The following is a 20,288-nucleotide window of genomic DNA, read 5'->3' on the forward strand; positions in this document are numbered from 1 at the left end:
GTTTTAAAAACATGAACTCCTATATTCCTCCAAACAAACTGAAGAAACAAATATTCTTATTCCCATTTTATAAATAGGTTCTACAGAAAATCTAAGAAACTAACCAGGGTACAGTAGCCTGGCACTAAAATATACAAGGAGATTCTAATTTGCTCTGCAAAACTGTTTCCCTATAAGATATTTTGTTGGATTTTATATAGCAATTACTAGAAGTTAAACTGGGAAACAAGTACATTACCAAGTCAAATATTAAAAAACTAAAAATCACTTAACATACACATATAAAATATGATTTACACATTAAATTACTTTTTATATATTTATTCGGACAGAATCACTTAAAATATTAGAAACACAGTAAAAATTTGGTGAAGGAAAAAGTATTTAAAAATAGTATTAACAGGAGCAGCCGTCCTTTATTAATTTTCCCACAAACTAGGCAGGTACGTGAGCACTTAATACGCATGATCTCATGTAATCCTATGAAATAATCACTACGGTTGTCTCACTGTACAGATGAGGAAACTCCGGTTTGGAAGGTATTAAGTAATTTGACAGAAGTTACACAGCTGAAAAGAGAAGGAGTGGACGCCCAATGCCAGGTCTACAGGACGCCAAAACCTCACCCTTTGACTAAGGCAATGCATTCCTCATGCCACTAGGGCAGGACACACTCTCCCGAGCCACAGAATGAAACCCATGATCGTCAAGACAGTGGAAGAAAGCCCACACTTTTAAAACACACAATGTATTTTATTTAGTCCTCTAGTCTATATACTGTCAAATGCAGCAAAGTTCACGCACTATCACAACTACTACTTAGTTAAGGGGCGTCCTCTACAGTCTTAAAATCAGAAGGTAAGCAACTCTTTTTAAAATCTCTGCAACACCAAAAGTGAGTCTCAAAACACTATTCCAAATCACTGTAAACATATGAAATCGTGGTAGTGACTTGAAATAATGGAAATGGTATTTTTCATTGTGTCGACAGATGTTATCTCCCTACCCTGCCCATCTATACTAGTATAAATCAAGTAATTATAGGAGCATGTCTACATCAAGCAAGAAAATGGGTTTAAATGTGCTAGTTCAAAATGCACAAGTAAATGAAATTAAAGACACTAATTACAACAGTTCTTCAAAAGGCTCACAAAATTATCACTTAGAATGAAAAAGTAAGTTTTATATTACCCATAAAACTGCATTTAAAATTTCTAAATACATCCTATCAAAATATCCGTAACACGTTAAACAGTAGTACAATTTATATACCGAAAGAGTTTTTGCATTAAAATTTTTTCTTAAAAAAATCAAATTAAATTCCATCATTTAAAGAATTTCTGTACTTTACAAAAGATTTCCAAAAGTCAACTTACACCTCAACTAATACTATAATACAAAAATAGGTGGCTTATGGAATCAGAAAACATAGATAGTTCCTTAAAATCTATGCTAAAGGGATCTGAGTTACATTCTACATGGCCTACATTTCCCTTTCCCAAAGTGTATTCTCAAGAATTTTAACCAGTATTGAACAACTTTCATAACACAATTTTTTAAATAAAATTTTGCATTGTTTATACATTTTTCAAATACATTGACACTTTTAAACCATAATGAATATACTGTATGTAAATCAAAAATCCTGGAAAATTCAAAAGCTGAAAGAAGCTGAAAACTCACTAAAGTTCTACCATTTAGGAGCAATTACTATACACATATATTGCTCTAGCTTTTTTTAAGATAATTTGTGTTTTGTTTTGCAAAGTTGCAGTCACATTACATGTATAATTTTATGTGACTCGTTTCTCTACTCAGCATAATATGATCAGGTTCTCAAGTTTATAAATGTTTTGAAATATTACATTTAATGATTATATATTATTTGAGAAGAATGTACCACAGTTAACTTCCATACCGAAATTCTCTATTATCACACTTTTGTGTAGATCTACTATCAGAAGCTTATAAGAACACATTTTACTATTCCTCTACTGGCAGAGCAGTAATTTTTAAAAAAACAAAAACTATCTTTACATATTAAAACTGTGTGTTTCTAAAAGATTTGTTTTTAATGTTTTGAGTTACTAGTGTTTAGTTTGAGCTACTAATTAACACAAGTTTCTTTTGTGTTAGTTATATTTCCTCTTATTACTTTTACCTATTTATCTTTTGAAATCTTTGGGTTTCTTAGCAATTTGCCTCCTTAAAATATAAGATATATTTTATACATAAAATTACATAAAATATAATATTTTATGAAAATATAAAGATAGAAAGCCTCAGCCCTATTTACTGAAAAAACTTCCTCCAGTTTGTTACTTTTAACGCTGTTCTTTTTTTCCTGTTAATTTTGAGAAATTTAAACTTTCATATATTAAAATGTATTTTCTGTCTAATTTCTTATATACCTAATAAATTCTGGCCATCTCCTACCATCTAGAAGTGTGGTAAGTATTCACTTATATATTCATCCAGCTTTAATGGTTTGATCTTTTGCTTTAAAATTAGGATGTTCTTTTATTTCAAAAGTTCTTTCAATAAAATGTTCTTTTATTTCAAAAGTAAAGCAAAAATTTTAAGGAAAAAAAATGCAAAACATACACAACAACATAGCTTAAAGATCAAGTTCTAACCAAGAGGTAACCCCTGCTTGGGGTACACTTTTTTTCTCTGCATGTATAAAACACTACAGGAGTAAGTGTCAGTAACTTATACTGACATTTCATTTCTTTCCCTCCTGATGTTTTAGCTCCCCCCTAACAAGGCCTGGAGAATGCTAGACTATATTAGTAGTGATCCTGAATGTCCAAGAAGAGATACAGTACATTCACCCAAGATTCCCAAGTAACTAATTAGTTACAGAATTCTTTATTCAAGTAATGATAGTTAGAGGAGACCTGGCAATTTTTGACATACTATTTTTAAAATACTGACTTGGCTTTATTTTATTCACTTCAGACAATGCAAAACTGGGATTTTTTTATGAATATAAAGTATGCAAGTCAATTGTTAAAAGAATGAAAGACAACAAACTTACTTGGGATACACTGGTTCATAAAGGTACTTGTCCCCTCTTGTAGATGTAATATGAAAAAACAAGATGTAGCCATATGCAGTCTGAAAGATAAATTTTATTTGCCATGAATTAAAGGGTAAGGCTATGACTAAAACCTTATATTTCATTTTTATATATTCTTACTTTGAAAACACTTCACTCTTGGGAACCCTCTTCTGAAGAGCTATAGTCTAACTATCCAATTAAAACAAAAAGACTTTAATACAACCCATCTTGTTTAACGTAACCCATGAAGAGTTTTTATAATATTTCATAGATGTCACTGAAATCAACAGTTCATACTATGTTGTAGACATTAATACTCTAAAATTAAATTATACTATTCAATAGCAGATGCTTATTTTGCAAAATATACAGACCTTTTTGAACTCAGCAACATGGCAACTAATTTTTCTAATTTTTAAAGCAACAATGTCACCAAATAACAACAGTAGAAAATCCTTCACTCAACTCAAAGTTTACACAACATAACTTCAAAATGACATATTTACTTATTTCAAAATCAATCGACTGGCTTCTGATTTGCTATAAAATATACCAAGACACAGAAGAAAAACAGAGCAAATCTTCAGTTTCCAAATTTGAAGATCAGTTAATTTTTCTAAGTTAACAAAACGGTATTAAAATATAAATTGTATTAAAACATTGTCTGATTATGGCACACATCTGTGAATTGTGAAGCTCAAACAACCACTACACATTTAAGTGTACAAAAATACTGTTTCTAACCAAACATTTTCAGGCCTGAGTAAAGTGGCAACTGCTTGGACCCAACTACTACATGCTAATACTGAACTTTTTTTTTTTTTTTTATGTTTTTATTTATTTTTGAAGGAGAGACAGCAAGAGAGAGACACAGCATGAGTGGGGGAGGAGCAGAGAGAGAGGGAGACACAGAATCCGAAGCGGGCTCCAGGCTCTGAGCCATTAGCACAGAGCCCAATGCGAGGCTGGAACCCACGAACGGTGAGATCATGACCTGAGCTGAAGTTGGATGCTTAACTGACTGACTCAGCCACCCAGGCGCCCCAATATTGAACTCTTTATCATTTTAGAAGCAGGTGGGCTTTTACCCAAAGTAGAACAAAGAAAACTGAAAAAAAAAATTATCCAAGTTTTCAAATTTTTTTCCAGTACTTGCTTCTGTTCTTCACTTAAAGGAACACCAGAGGAAAAACAATTTCTTCAGCAATGTGTTCTGTTTTATTTTTAAGCTATGAACTTTCCTATTTTATAATATATACCAAAACTCTAGAGTTCAATATATTGGGACACAAAAGAAAAGAGGCTGAGATCATCCTAGTTCCTCATGGGCAATTTTACATTCTTCAAATGTGCAGAATATGGGATCAAAGGAAAACAGATTCAAATCAAACTACATCAGACATCATAACCCCCACACAGATCAGTAATTCTTTAAAATTTGTAAGCTCTACTACTACCTTATATGGGTTAGAAAAGTAAAATAATTTGGGTCTAGCACTGAGATGAATAACATGCAAATGCTGTCTGGAGTATCAGTCACTCAAGGTCAGAAGTTCAACATTTCAGAATATCAAATGCTAATAATATACTTGGAATTTTAACAAGTGCTTAGGAGACTATAATGCCAGGGAAAAATATAGCATCATTTGCAACAGCATTTAGAAAATTTTATACATGTGATATACTAGATGAAATTATAAATGGCTTGATTTACTCTTCTAGTATTCTGTATCAATCTTACTAAGTATCTATAGCTTCGCACGTATATTAAATGCTATATAGTTCCAGATCTCACTGACCTTTTCTTTAACAGTCTTCCTTTGAACAAGTTCTGCCTTTGAACAATCTAAAAAGTTCTGGTAATAAATGATCATCCTTAAAAAGTAGCATCTTCATTGTAAACTATACCCAGTCTGTTATTATGCAGTATTATGATGGCCTTTCTCTTCCCACCTTCAAAATACTGCCAATGAGCATACTACAACTGCTTAATCTATAGGCAACAGTCCCAATATCTACTTACAGTACGGATACACATTCTCTTTCACTCTCACACACGCACACGTTTTCTCTCTCTCTCTCTCTCTCTCTCTCTCTCTCTCTCTCTCTCTCTCTCTCTCACACACACACACACACACACACACACACACGATGCGCGAACTAATTTTTTCTAAGAAAATGAAAAGACAAAATAAAGAAACTCGGACTTCTCTTTCCTGGTATCATCCCATATCTTTTTTTTTCTTCTTTCTCCAAGGCACACTACTGGATTCTGTGGTTGTCATTAGAGAGGCCGAACAATTTTTGTAGGCAACGTGAATGGCAAGTCCTCAAGTCTCTTTCTTTAGTATACCCAGGAATAAGGGTCACAGATACATAAGAATAAAGGCTATCAAGAGGATAAAAGAAAGAAGTCACTACTTAAGTGGAGAATGGAATAGACTTGTCTCTAATAACGCCACTTAAAAGAACTGGAAACAATTTCAAAGAATATTAACAATGCATCAAAAATTCAGTCAGTATGAACATTCAGTCAGAGAAGTATCATCTTCTTTTTTCAGTTGCAAACTGTAAATGGAGATTTGAAAGGCTCTGCAAACAACCTCAGATAATTCCACAGTTTAAGAGAAGAGTGTGAAATCTGGAGGTGGCAGTGTGGTTGATGCCATCACCATTATTAATTGCTTGTTTGTATTTTGCTTTGTCTGTCATTGCTTTGTTGGGCATTTGGGAAATTTCCCCTTGCTACTTACAATTAAAAATATTTTAAAAATTATTTTATGACTGCATGACATAAATAAAAGTAATTTTATATTTTAAATCCAACTGCATCATGATACAAATCAACTGTTAGATACAACTAATGCTTCACCTGCAGGAAGCAATTCCAATACCTTCCTCTACTATCCAATGCCTCTACTGGACATGAATTCACCACATGCTTCAAAATTCAAGTCATTGTGCAATTCTTCCTTAGGACATACCATTTTTATCATGAAGAATAGGACAGATTCATGCATCTAGCTCCAATGATGCATCACAAAGATTTCTATGATAATTAAGAGATAAGGATTTGATGATTTTAGAGATGTATCTTCTATCCCAACATCTGTCATGTTAGGCTTCAAATAAGGCTGAACTAACAGAGTAGCACTTTTCAATTCTTTACACTGGTTTGTAAACATTGTTTACTGTTTTTAGATTAATTATACATGTTCAAATACATAAAATTAATTACCCAAATCCTACCACAAAGAATAATTACCTAACATTTCTGTATAATCTTTCAGACTCTATACATTCAGATACATGAATCTATTTAAATGGGAAATGATTAAAAACAGCTATATATATCAATCACACACACTCAAAAATCGGTGATGACTCTTTTGAAATGAAGTCATCAAAAATAATCCCTAATACATACTTACTACCACACTTTTATAACAGAGCACTAATTTAAAAAAAAAAAAAAAGTCTTCTGCTTCCAACCAGGATGGTTTAAACTGAAGCCAATTTATGCTCTCATCTGAAAACAAAACAAAAACCTGGACAAAATAAAAGAATGGTTTTTGAAACACCAACATGAAGCAATGAAGGCCAGGGATCCCTGAGAGATGAAAAACTGATAGGAGTCCTGTAATTGCCCCCGCTTACTCCCTTGGGAAAGTTTCCAGGGCACAGCAGTGAGAAGAGGAACTAAGGCAGAGCCTGGCAGACTCCCTGACTTGAGGAGCCCAAGAGGAACAAGGCAAACAATGTATACAGAAGAGTACCAGACAGGAGAGAGCTGTGCACAGACAAAATCCAAGAGTACCACACACATGCATGTGAGGAAACTACTCGAGGTAGGAGAGAACACAACCAAAAGGATTAGTCAGTAAAGAAAATGTGTATGGTGCTCAAACAGTCCTGAGAACAGTGCCTGTCCCACAGACTGAAGAACTCATAATTCACAGGGAAGAACATAATTCACAGACTGAAGAACTCATAATTCACAGGGAATTGACTAGAACACTCAGGGATGTGGTCCTCAGGTATTCCTGTGGCAATCCTAGAAAGGTATTCCCTTAGTAGTAGGGGATAATTACCTTTAGATTGAGCACTGTTCAAAACCCGCATTACGAAGCATAAAATGAGACACGGACATATACTGTCTCTAAGTAATCAATACTTCACCCCAGACCAAAACTTGATTTATAGGACCACAAAAATATCCAGCACATAACAAAGTAAAAAATCAAAGTCTGACGATCCAATCAAAGACTACCACATATGCGGATCAGCAGAAAAACAAGAGACACCATGAGAAGAAAAAACAACCAATCAAGAATGATCCAGAATTCAATTAAATGTGAGAATTAGTACAGAGGGGCATCAAAACAGTTATAACTATATTCCACATGTTCAAAAGGCTAGGGAATATAGAAACCATATTTGAGAGATAAAAAATAAAACATGAGACTAAAAATATACTGGATATGAATATAGAAACCATATGTGAGAGATAAAAACTAAAATATGAGGCTAAAAATATACTGGATATGACTAACTTGCAAGAAAAATTCACTGATCATAAAAGCATAGCAGTAAAGATTATCCAAATGAAACACAAACAAACCCAAAATAAAACTGAAAGAGCACTGGTGAACTGTGGGACAACTTCAAGTGGCCTAATCTACAAGTAAACAGAGTCCCCAAGGGTACGGGTAGAAGTCAGAAAAAGCAGTTGCATTTATTTAATCCAAATTTTATTTGTTTCAGTTACACTTCTTCAAAAAGTAACTCCATTTTCAACAAGAACAAGACCAATCTATGTTGTGGTTTTACCATATGCAAAAATCAAATATGCACAACAGATGTTCCTTGACCTCAGTAGAATTAAATTAGAAATTTGTAACAGATTTCTGGAAAACTCTCTAACATTTGAAACTAAATAATTCATAGATCAAAGACATAAAAAGGAAACTTAAAAAATACAGTATACTAAAATTTATGGGATGTTGCCATAACGGTACTTAAGGGGAAATTTTAGAGCTTTAAAAAAAGCTGTATTAGAAAAAAAGAAAAATCACAAATCAATGACATCAGCCTTTGCCTAAACTAGAAACAGATGAGCAAATGAAATTCAACTTAAAAAAAAAAAAAAAAGGAAATAATAGAGATCAGAGTGGAAATCAATGAAATAGAAAACAAAAATAAACTCAATGAAACCAAATTTGGTGTTTTTTAAAAATAAGATCATTAGAGGCGCCTGGGTGGCGCAGTCGGTTGAGCGTCCGACTTCGGCCAGGTCACGATCTCGCGGTCCGGGAGTTCGAGCCCCGCGTCGGGCTCTGGGCTGATGGCTCAGAGCCTGGAGCCTGTTTCCGATTCTGTGTCTCCCTCTCTCTCTGCTCCTCCCCCGTTCATGCTCTGTCTCTCTCTGTCCCAAAAATAAATAAACGTTGAAAAAAAAATTAAAAAAAAAAATAAGATCATTAGGGGTGCCTGGGTGGCTCAGTCAGTTAAGCGTCTGACTCTTGATTTTGTCTCAGGTCATGATCTCACAGTCATGGGATTGAGCCCCACTTTGGGCTCTCTGCTGACAGCGCAGAACCTGCTTAAACATTCTCTCCACCCACCCCCGACTTGCTCTCTTTCAAAAGAAATAAACATTAAGTAAAAATAAGATCATTAACACTTATACACCTCTAGTCATATTGGTCATGGGGAAAAAAAAAAGATAACCACTATCAGAAATGAGAGAGGTGACATCACTACAGATTCTAGAGATATTAAAATAATGATGGAGTACAATGAAAAACTGTAACAAAAAATTTACAACTGTATGTCTATTTTATCAAATAGAAAACTTCCTAGAAAGACACAAACTGCCAATACAAGCACCTAGCATAAGCCTACTATGTATTCAAGAAACTTAAATTTTAACTAAAATCCTTTTTAGGCTCAGATGGTATCACTGGTGAATTCTACCAAATATTTAAGAAATAATAATTCAACACAAAATCTTCTAGAAAACCAAGAGGGACACTTCTCATCTCATTTTATGAGGCCAGCATTACCCTCATCCCAAAACTAAAGACATTATAAGAAAATAATCTAGTGACCAGCACCTCTTATTAATATAGATGTAAAACTTCTAAACAAAATTTTAGCACATTAAATGTAGCAATATGTTATCAGGAAAATACATCGTAAGTAAATGAGGTTTATTCAGAAATGCAAGGTTGATCTAACATTGAAAAAAATCATCAAATGTATTTTACCATATTAATAAACCAAAAAAGAAAAATAATAGTCTCAAATGCAGAAAAAGCATTAAATATCCTACAAAGCATCCTGATTACAAACTGTCAGAAAATTAGCAAGAAAGGGAAAACTTCCACAACTTGATAAAGGAGATCTGCAAAATACCTATAATATCATTCTTAATAGTGAAAGACTGAATGTTTTTCTTCTGTTCAACACTGTAATGTACAATCTAATCAGTAAAATCAGGCAAGCAAAAGAAATAAAAGGTATCTAAATTAGAAAGGAAAAGGGAAAACTGTCCTTTGACATCATCATCTATGTAGAAAAATCTGATGGAATGTACCAAAAATCAACCAGAGTAAGTTGAACATGACTGGAATACACAAGATCAATATACAAAAATCAACTGCATTTCTATATATGTAAAGAACCAGAAAATTAACATGTTTTCTCAATAGGATCAAAAATATGAAATACTCAAGAAAAAATCTACCAAAGATGTGAAACAGCTGTACACTGATAACAAAACACTGAAGTTAAAAATATCTAAATAAATGAAGAGATTTATCTTGTTTGTAGGTCAAAAGATTCACTAGTGCTATGACGAGAACTCTCTCCAAATGGGTCCACAGATTCAATGCAATCTCAATCAAAATTTCAGCAGGCACTTTCATCAAAACTGACAAGGTTATTCTAAAATTCATATGGAAATAGAAGGTCCTACAATGGTGAAAGCAACTTTGAAAACAAAGAACAAAGTTGGAAAATTAACACTGACTTCAAAAATTACTACAAACCTGAAGTAATCAAAATGATGCTGAATTAATATAAGGGCAGGCAAATAAACACATCACAGGATAGGAGCAAATACAGACAAAAACACAGATATATGTGGGCAACTTATTTTTGAAAAAGATGCAAAGAAAGGTAGTAGAGAAGCAAGAACCTTTTCAACAAACTGCAAAAATTCAACTTGGATCCATATGTTGCACCATGTACAAAAATTAACTCAAAATACATCACAGACTTAAATCTAAAACCTAAATAATAAAACCTCTAGAAGAAGATATAAAAACAAGATATGAAGCATAAAATACAAAACTGATAAACTGGACTTCATCAAAATTAAGTACTTCATTCAAAAAACACTGTTAAGAGAGAAATTCTTTATACAGTATATACGTACTACAGGATGTATACCCAAAATGCATTAAGAACTCTAGGACTCTGACAATAAAAAAGCAAAGAACCAAATCAATAAAATGAGCAAATGATCTGAATACACACTTTACCAAAGAAGACATACAAGGCCAATAAAAAGATGGTCAATATCATTTTTCATTAGAGAGATACAAATTAAACTTATAATGCACATCCGTGAGAATGGCTACAACTAAAAAATCATACCATACCATAGGTTGGCAAAGGGGAATGAGAACTCTCATATACGCTGCTGGCAAGAACATAAAACAATACAACTTCAAAAAAAGTGTGACATTTCCTTAGAAAGTTAAACATTCACCTACTTCATTATTTAGCCGTTCCACTCGAGTACTGACCCAAGATAAAAGGAAATACATGCCCATAAAGGTATTTGTACATACATGAATGTTCCTAAGAGCGTTGCCTGTAATAGTCAAAAACTGAAAACAACTCAAATGCCCATCAAGAGATGAATGGTTAGTCAAACCAATGTAGCTTTTCTATAGAGACAGAAAGCAAATCAGGGGTTGAAGGAAGGTGGATCACAGCATTAGGAGGGAATTACAAAAAGGTACAAGGAAACTTGTAGGAATGATGATCTGTTCACTATCTTAATTCAGTGATGGTTTCAAAATTTATCAAACTGTACACTTCAAACGCGCATTTACTGTAGGTAAACTGTACCTCAATAAAGCTATCTAGGAAAAAGAAATGAAAATGATGGTTGGATTTGTAGCAGAAACTTTTGCTCTCTGGAAAAGCTTCCACCATCACATAAAAAGCTTCATGTAGCCTCCTGGAGAATAAGAGATCACAAAGGAAATCGAGGTGGACATTTCCAGTCCAGACAGGGACAGAAAGCATTTGGGCCGTTAGGCACCAGAGAGCGGCCAGGTAAGTGCTGTGGTAGCCTATCAGTGACCGCAGGGGAAACCAGGAGAACTTCTTGACTAAATACAGAGCAAGTCACAGAACACAAGTAAATAAATGGTGGTTTTAAAGCACTAAAGTCTGAGATAATGATTCAATAAATATTACATAAGAATAATAATCCTAACAAAAATAGGGTGGTTTAAGGAAAGGCTAAGAATATCAAGTTATGGAGTTGAGAGCAAATTTCAAAGATATCCAGCAGAGCTGCACCACAATCACTTCCAAACCAGAGTCTGGTCACACCAGCATGAAAGGAAAAAATGAGGTAAGTAGGTACTACGTGCAGGCCTGTGCTCCTCGGCAATATGCTCTATCTCAGAATACTGTGCTTTCAGCTGTTATTTGGGTACTCAATATATTAACATGGTGGAAGGGAAAAAGAAATCAAAATAAAACAAGGAATTCTAAGTTAAATTATTTTTCTCTTATTCACAAATAAGTAGATTCTAACTCATGTTACACTAACATAAATACATACTACATACTAACATACATCCTAACATACACGCTATACATCCATTGAGCTGGGTATGAAGGGGAATAATACTGCAAGTAGCAGTGGAAAACAGTTTGGAACGGCAGGCTGGGGCCAGATCACAGTAGATCCTGAGTACTAGGCTAAACAGTTTGGAACACATTTTGAATGCAACGGGAAGCCACTGAAAGGTTTGAAAATAATATAAAAGCCTTGATTTGGAAGTAGCTGTACATAATTAGGATGTACTTTAAGTGGAGAAAAAAGAACAGCTAGAAGTTTTAAGCTCTAGGCAATCTAGACAAGATATAAAAAGACCTGTACTAAGGTCATGGCAATGAGAATAAAGAGAAAATCATGGCAGCAAACTAAAGACAGGACTCCGCACCATCTTGGTGACTGGATGGGAATGCAGACTCACAGGACTCCAGTGTTTTTTCTTATTTTAAGTTGCAATAGAAATATTTACACATATGCTTAAATACACTGGTGCTCCTATCTGTCAGAGTCCCAAAGATGAGACAGTACTTAAAATTGATTTCAATGCTCCCTACACCTGGTCACCTATTAATAGCCTAAAACTGAGGAAAATCTGAGGGAAAATTATGGCCAGGTACCATGTCAACAAAAATGGTATTCTACTTTTGAGAGAGAAAATACTCTCCCAAAAATCACTATAGAGCAATTCTTAAAATGGTAAAGGATTTTCTTTCCCACAGCCCATTGAAAAAGCCAGCGAGATTTCTTTTCAAGGTACCAGTTGATAAGGAGGTGACTATGGTAGAGATGATGATACAGAAATAGAATGTTGTATTAACTGATGAGTGAGAGCACACGATGACAAAACTTGAGTAGGGAAGATCAGGCGGTAAGAAAAATACACAGGGTGGCTGCTTTGGCCCTGACTTAATTTGCAGAAAGAGAATTATGTTGTATTGCTCTAGACCATACACTTGCATATCCTTCCCTACACATTCTATCAATGACATTTTATAAAAGTAAGTTTCAAAGTATCTCCTAGATTCAGCTTCATTCCACAATAGCTAGTAGGATTAAACAATCATGCTAACAGTGAAAGGCAGTAAAGCAAAATTATTAAGACTCTAGAACTCTAGAACCAGGCCTCATGGCTTAGAATTCCATTACCAGAAATATGATCTTAGATATAGGATGTACCTCTGTAATCTTGGGCAGGTTACTTCATCTCTCCTAGTTTGTTCAGATTTATGATGGGAAAAAATATTATCTACCTTTAGTGCACTGTGATGAAGAATTGATTTTAAGAGACATAAAACACAACAGTGCATAGCCCACACTAGATATCCCCAAAATTTGCTACCATAATAACTCTGAATCTTCAATAGTTAATTTATAATCAATGCATTTCATGTAAGAAGCTAATAAAATATATAATGCATTCAAGGAAACGGACCATCAAAATTACTAAAGCTTCAGAATCCAAAGTCTGGTTACCTAGAAAGTTCACTTACTCAATACCCATTGTATGACAGTATACAATTCCTTAACATTATTTTTAAGTTTATTTTGAGAGAGAGAGAGAGAGAGAACACGTGTGTATAAGTAGGGGAGGGGCAGAGTGAGAGAGAGAGAGAGAGAGAGAGAGAGAGAGAGAGAGAGAGAAAGAAAGAGAAAATCCCAAGCAGGCTCCATGATGTCAGCAAGGAGCCCAAAGCGGAACTTGATTCCACGAACTGTGATATCATGACCTGAGCTAAAATCAAGAGTTGGATACTCAACCAACTGAACCACCCAGGCACCTCTTAATATTACTTTTAAATGCACCTTGATAGATTATCTTTTAGTACATATGGTTATTTACAAAAAGTGAATGCCTTACTGAACAGATCACAAAAGTATCAGTGGCCTTTCTCAACTAGTACCATATGACTAATGGTTCTCTCCATGTATTTCAGTCTACACTACAATGTCAGAAATGAAAATTAAAAATAACCTCTTTTGCAGGCAGAGGCAATCAAAAAATTGGACAACAGGTAGATATGGTTTAAGTTAGCTTCCGGGGGCGCCTGAGTGGCTCAGGTAGTTAAACGTCCAACTCTTGGTTTCAGCTCATGTCATTATCTCCGAGTTCATGAGTTTGAGCCCCGCATCAGGCTCCGCGTTGATGGCAAGGAGCCTGCTTGGGATCCTCTCCAAGCTCCCACCCCTCCCTACTCGCGCTCTCTCTCAAAATAAATAAATAAGAACTTTAAAAAGGTAGCTTTCGGATTCTGTTAAAATGGAAAGACTGGGCCCACATTCCTAATCTCTCCTCCTCTTCTCAAAAGACAATTGCCAAAACGTGTGCTGGATGAGTGTGGAGAATGTCTGAGTCATCAAGATCTCTTGAATTCTCATGGGATAGAATATGTGGTAAGGGACCAAGCAAAGGGAAAGTTTTGCTTTGCCACTCCTTGAGGCACTGGGCCAACATCCAGGATTTCAAAGTTCTCTAAGTAACTTAAAAAGCAGAACCCCCTCCGAAAAAGGCTGAATGAATGTGACTGCTCCTGGAAGTAGACGTTGACAGGGCTGTCCATGCAACTCTGACTTCAGTAGGCTTACAGTAGTGGCTGCAGTGGTGAATCGAACGGCTCCCACACCTCCTGGTCTGGAGAAGCTTTTAGCTTAGGGCCCTTCCACTCAGAGAAACCTCCTGAGAGTAGAGGAGACTCATCCTAAGCCTCAACAGAGCACAAGAGCTTATAAGCTTGTCTGCCTCTGCCAACTGCCATTTTAGCAACCATCTATCTGCTGGTCTGCATTCTTAGAGACCCACATGAAAGCCTCACCTCTGTGGGTGACTAATGAAACACAACAAAAGTACCATTTCTACTGGAGGCTCAGTAACAAATGAAACAGCTAAAATATATGGATCCTACTGATGCGCCACACAGATGAGAGACAAGAATGCAAGCAAATTATAATAAGAAAAAATTAAGGGCTTTCAGGAGATACCATTAGAACATAAAGAACAAATAATAAAGAATAACCTTTATGGAAGCTAAACCTTTTATTCCAGAAGATCAAATGGAAATAATTCCATGACACAAAACATAAAGAGATAAAAATCATTATTGAAAGATAAGAGACTTGAAGAACAAACTCAAATTTATTCTTTAGAAAGTAATAGAAGAAAACTTCCCTAGCTGTAGAAATACTAGAGCTAAGATTCGGGTTTAATATGGGGGTGGGCAGGGGGGAGACAGGGAGATGGCTTAATGAAAAAGGATCTGTATCTACAGGTAACAAGCAGAAACAACTGAATTTCAATCATAAAGAGAAAAATCATACAGAGAAAAAGATCAGTTGCCTACAAAGAAGAGAGAATAGATTAGCACTAGACTTCTCACCAGTGACACTAGAAACCAGAAGGCCCTGGAACAGTATTACATAGCTAGAAAAAAAAGAATCCCAAATCTAAGAATCCTACACCTAGATAGGAGATCCTTTACTATGGCTCAGAATAGAATGTTCAGATATTACTTACTTCGTTTAATATGTGAATGCCTACCATGTCCCGAAAATGCTTTCGGCACTGGAGCTAGAGTGAAGAGAACAAGCAAACAGACATGGAATATTCTAGGTTTGAAAACTGGACAAACACAGGCAACCTGCAGAAACAGAACTGCAAAGGGCCAATTCATACATGAAAAGATGCTGAACCTCACTATCAAGGAAACAAGTGAAACCAACAAGACCATTTTTCATCAATCTAATTTAGACATAAATGCAGGAAAACAAAAATCTTATGAACACTTAGGAGGAACTCTGGAACTGATACAATTTTGGTGAAAAATAACTTGGCAACATTTATTAAAAAGAATAAAGCTATATTCTTTGACCGGCAATACTACATAGGGGAAACTGCCCTAAAGAAATAAATGTACCAATACAAAAAGGATATATGTATAAAATTACTGTAGCACTGTCTGTACTTGCCAAAAATCCATCAAAAAGAGTTTAACAAAGTAAATAAGAAACTTCCACACTATGAAGTATTACACAAATACTAAACTTAGTAAGCCAGAAGTATATATATTCCTCTGGAAGGACAGTTGTAATATACTAAGTGGAAAAAAAAACCTGCAAAGTAATGTGTAAATTAAGGTCAAAGTTTTGGAGAAAAATATGAAAAGTCTTAAAGTTATTGATCAACTTAAAAATCCACTCATCTGGGGGCGCCTGGGTGGCTCAGTCGGTTGGGCGGCCGACTTCGGCTCGGGTCATGATCTTGCGGTCCGTGAGTTCAAGCCCTGCGTCAGGCTCTGTGCTGACAGCTCGGAGCCTGGAGCCTGTTTCAGATTCTGTGTCTCCCTCTCTCTGACCCTCCCCCGTTCATGCTCTGTCTCTCTCTGTCTCAAAAATAAATAAACGTTAAAAAAAAAAAAATTAAAAAAAAATCCACTCATCTGAAGTTATAATCAAGTTACAGAGGCATGCTGAAGTGAGACAGAGTTCATGATATAATGATATATCAAAAAAGCAGATTACAAAACTGTATGATAGCTTTGTATAATGTTTTAGATAATCCTCTATTTATTAAACTCACAGATTTATCAAATATGCCCCCCATCAACAAATGACATTAGCAGTCACTTATAGTAATATCACTTTGTATTTAACAATAAATAAACTTCAATTAACTTTCAAATTCTAAATGCTATTAAATGTAAGAGTATTTGCAAATATCCATAAAAAAGATATAAAGATGTAAGTAAAATGCAGTAATTATCTCTGAATGGTAGAATTATTATTTTGTGTTTCTTAGGCTTTCTTCATCAAACATGTATCACCCTTATAACTTAAAAGTTAAAACTTAAAAAAAATCTAATTCTTAAAACCACAAAACTCCTAGAAAATAACGTAAGAGAAAATCTAGATGAACTTGGGTTTGGCAATAATGTTTAGATACAACACCAAAGGCATGATACAAAAGAAGAGATAAGATGGATTTCATTAACGTTAAAAATGTATGCTCTACCAAAAGACCTGTCAGAAGAATTAAAACACAAGCTGCAAACTGGGACAAAGTATTTGCAAAAGACACTTGTCAGAAAGGACTGTTATTCAAAGTAAACGAACTACTCAAAACGTTCACGGGGTGCCTAGGTGGCTCAGTCAGTTAAGCATCCAGTGACTCCTGATCTCAGCTCAGGTCTTTAACTAAGAGTCATGAGTTCAAGCTCCACACTGGGTTCCACACTGGGCAGGAAGCCCACTTAAAAAAACAAAAATGGGCCAAACACCTTAACAGACACGTCATCAAAAACATACAGATGACAAATAAGCATTCGAAAAGATGCCCCACATCGTATGTCATCAGGAAAATGCAAATTAAAACAATGAGGTACCACCATTACACCTATTAGAATAGCCAAAATCCAAAACATTACCACCACCCAATGAAGATACGGACCAACAGGAACTCTCATTCACTGTAGACAGGAATACAAAAGAGAACACTCACCATGTAAGGCAGTTTGTCAGTTTCTTTCAAAACTACACATCTACCATGCAGTCCAGCAATCACACTTTTTGGTATTTACCCAAAGGAGCTGAAAACATAAATCCATACAGAAACCTGCAAACAGATGTTTATAGCAGTTTTATTCATAACTGCCAAAACCTGGATGCAACCAAGATGTTCTTGAGTAAGTGAATGGATAAAAAACTGTGATATATCCAAACAAGAACATATTACTCAGTGCTACAGAGATAAGTTATCAAGCCAGGAAAAGACATGAACAAACCTTAAATGCATATTACTAAGTGAAAGAAACCAATCTGAAAAAAACGATATACCATAGGATTCCAATTACAGGACATTCTGCAAAAGGCAAAATTGGGAAGACAATCACAGAGATCACTCCTTGCAAAGGGTTACAGGAAAAGGGATCATAGGTGGAGGAGAGATTTTTGAAGCACTGAAACTACCCTGTAGATACACTGGCAGATATACATCATTATGTGTTTGTCCAAACTCACAGAACATACAATACCAAGAATGTACCATAAATGTACACTATGGACTCTAGGTGATGATGATGTATGAATGTAAGTTCACCAATCATAAGAAATGTACCACCCTGGTGGGGGATGTTGATAATGGGGAGAGTTGTGCATGTGCTGGGGAAGGAAGTATAAAGGAAATCTCTATACCTTCCCCTCACTTTTGCTATGAACCTAAAAATACTCTGAAACAGAACATTTATCTTTCATAAACTCCACTTACGATCCTATATGTATTTTAAAATTCATAAGCTACAACATTAATTCATGTTCTAAATTATACAAATGGAGATGATAACTTAAATCACTTGGATCAGGTCAGTGTTTACTCAGTATACTTAATACAAGCCAGGGGCACCTCGGTGGCTCAGCAGGTTAAGCGTCACACTCTTGATTTCGGCTCAGGTCATGATCTCATGGCCATGAGATTGAGCCCCTTGTCAGGCTCTGTGCTGGGCGTGGAGCCTGCTTGAGATTCTCTCCCTCTCCCCTCACCCTGCTTGCTTGCTCTCTCAAAAAAATAAAAATAAAAATAAATAAAATTAATGCAAACCATACTATAACAGCTAAAATTACATTCATCATGGTATCTCCATGAAGCTGCAGATAAAGACGGTAAGCTGGGGTGTGTGGCTAGCTCAGCTGGTGGAGCATGGGACTCTTGACCTTGCAATTCTGAGTTCAAGCCCTGTGTTGGGTGTAGAGATTAATTAAAAATAAAGTCTTAAAAAAAAAAAAAGACTACAAGCAATAACTACATGAAATAAAAACTGGATTCTCAATAGCCAAAAAAAATAATTGTTTTACCTTCTCTTCTATATATGCATTTTATTCTCCAAACTGAAGACAGGAATAATTTCTTCTAACTTCTCTGTTTTCTTAGTACTTGGTAAAATGCAAAAAGTTAATAAACTAACATGAAATTATTTCTGCTCTAAAAATAAAGCTAATAGACTATTTTCTCTTTACTTGGATGTAGGGGCTGTCTCTAGTTATCTCTTCCTGGGTCCGGCATAAGTAGGGCAGGGGAATAGTGGCCCAGAGTATAAGAGCTCCATAAAGATGTTAGGGGGTACTGGCTATGGACTGGTTGGTCTGCAAATCAAAGGCATACTAAACAGGTGAATCCTTAAGATTCTCTAGAAATTGCCTGGCCTTGGGAGGGACAGTCCTTCCAGGGTCAGCAAGACCTCAAGATGTTAAAGTATCATACGTACACAAATATAAAAAGGGTAATTAATGCAGAGAGAAAAATGATCATAAATTTTACTATTTAAAAATTCTAGGGGCGCCTGGGTGGCGCAGTCGGTTAAGCGTCCGACTTCAGCCAGGTCACGATCTCACGGTCCGTGAGTTCGAGCCCCACGTCAGGCTCTGGGCTGATGGCTCAGAGCCTGGAGCCTGTTTCCCATTCTGTGTCTCCCTCTCTCTCTGCCCCTCCCCCGTTCATGCTCTGTCTCTCTCTGTCCCAAAAATAAATAAATGTTGAAAAAAATTTAAAAAAAAAAAAAATTCTAAATATAACAGTAATGAAAAAAAATTTAAAAAAAAAAATCTAAATATAACAGTAATGAAGAGTGAGCACCAATTTTCCACTAAAGAGAATGGAATTTTTCTTATGAGGATAACATTTTTGCTTAACTGGGGCTTAAAGTTAGTGTTCCCTATCATCAAAATCGATTGTAAAGTTTCTTCTATTAATGCTGTCCTGTAATGAGATCTTACATATTCATATTTGAAATGTCTTTTCATACAAGTAGTGATATCAATCCATGAGTACATGATTTTCATTGAATACAGTCAGTCATCAACTAGTAGGTAAGTACACAAGTCTACCAGACTCTTCTGATGTTTGCCATTTAACATGTCAATACATGGTAGATTAATCATTTGCAATTGAAGGTAGGGTGAAAGCATTCTTCATTTGCACAATTAAATGGATTATGAAATGTGGACATCTCCTTTACAATTGCATCAAGTTCTGCAATATGCTATTAGAACTCAGTATGAGCTCAGAAAACATACCTACTGCTAATTTTTGTTGGAAAAACAGGTCTTACTTTGTAACTTTTGACAGCAGTGGAAACACAAAAAAGCAGCCTGACGTTGTGATTCAAATAACATTAGTTGTCACCAAAATGACTTGACCATATGTAAACTGTAGATGTGACTGAATTCATGTGGAAACATTACTAAGTCTACAGCAAAAATTATCTACCAAATCATTCAGGGTCTAAGTGGTTCTTCATTCAGTGGTTAAGGTGGTTCTTCAAGTTCAAAAATTTTCAATCTCAGCCCAATGTAAGAAAAATTCACAATAAACCTTTA

At 35.3% G+C, this 20,288-nt stretch overlaps 1 protein-coding gene across 5 annotated transcripts in view; it reads right to left on the reverse strand.

The window, feature by feature from the left end:
* RIC1 (RIC1 homolog, RAB6A GEF complex partner 1) overlaps positions 1-20,288 on the reverse strand; it is a 147,031-nt gene that overhangs the window by 73,358 nt on the left and 53,385 nt on the right. For all 5 annotated transcript variants that reach the window (XR_003964260.1, XM_030293888.1, XM_030293886.1 and 2 more), the window contains exon 3: positions 3,041-3,120. Coding sequence is in view for 4 of the 5 variants with exons in the window: in XM_030293888.1 (XP_030149748.1) it covers positions 3,041-3,120 (80 nt within the window). In the remaining variant the exon portion in view is untranslated. The remainder of the gene's footprint in view (positions 1-3,040; positions 3,121-20,288) is intronic.

This window comes from Lynx canadensis, chromosome D4 (genome assembly GCF_007474595.2).
Source record: "Lynx canadensis isolate LIC74 chromosome D4, mLynCan4.pri.v2, whole genome shotgun sequence".
NCBI lineage: Eukaryota > Metazoa > Chordata > Mammalia > Carnivora > Felidae > Lynx > Lynx canadensis.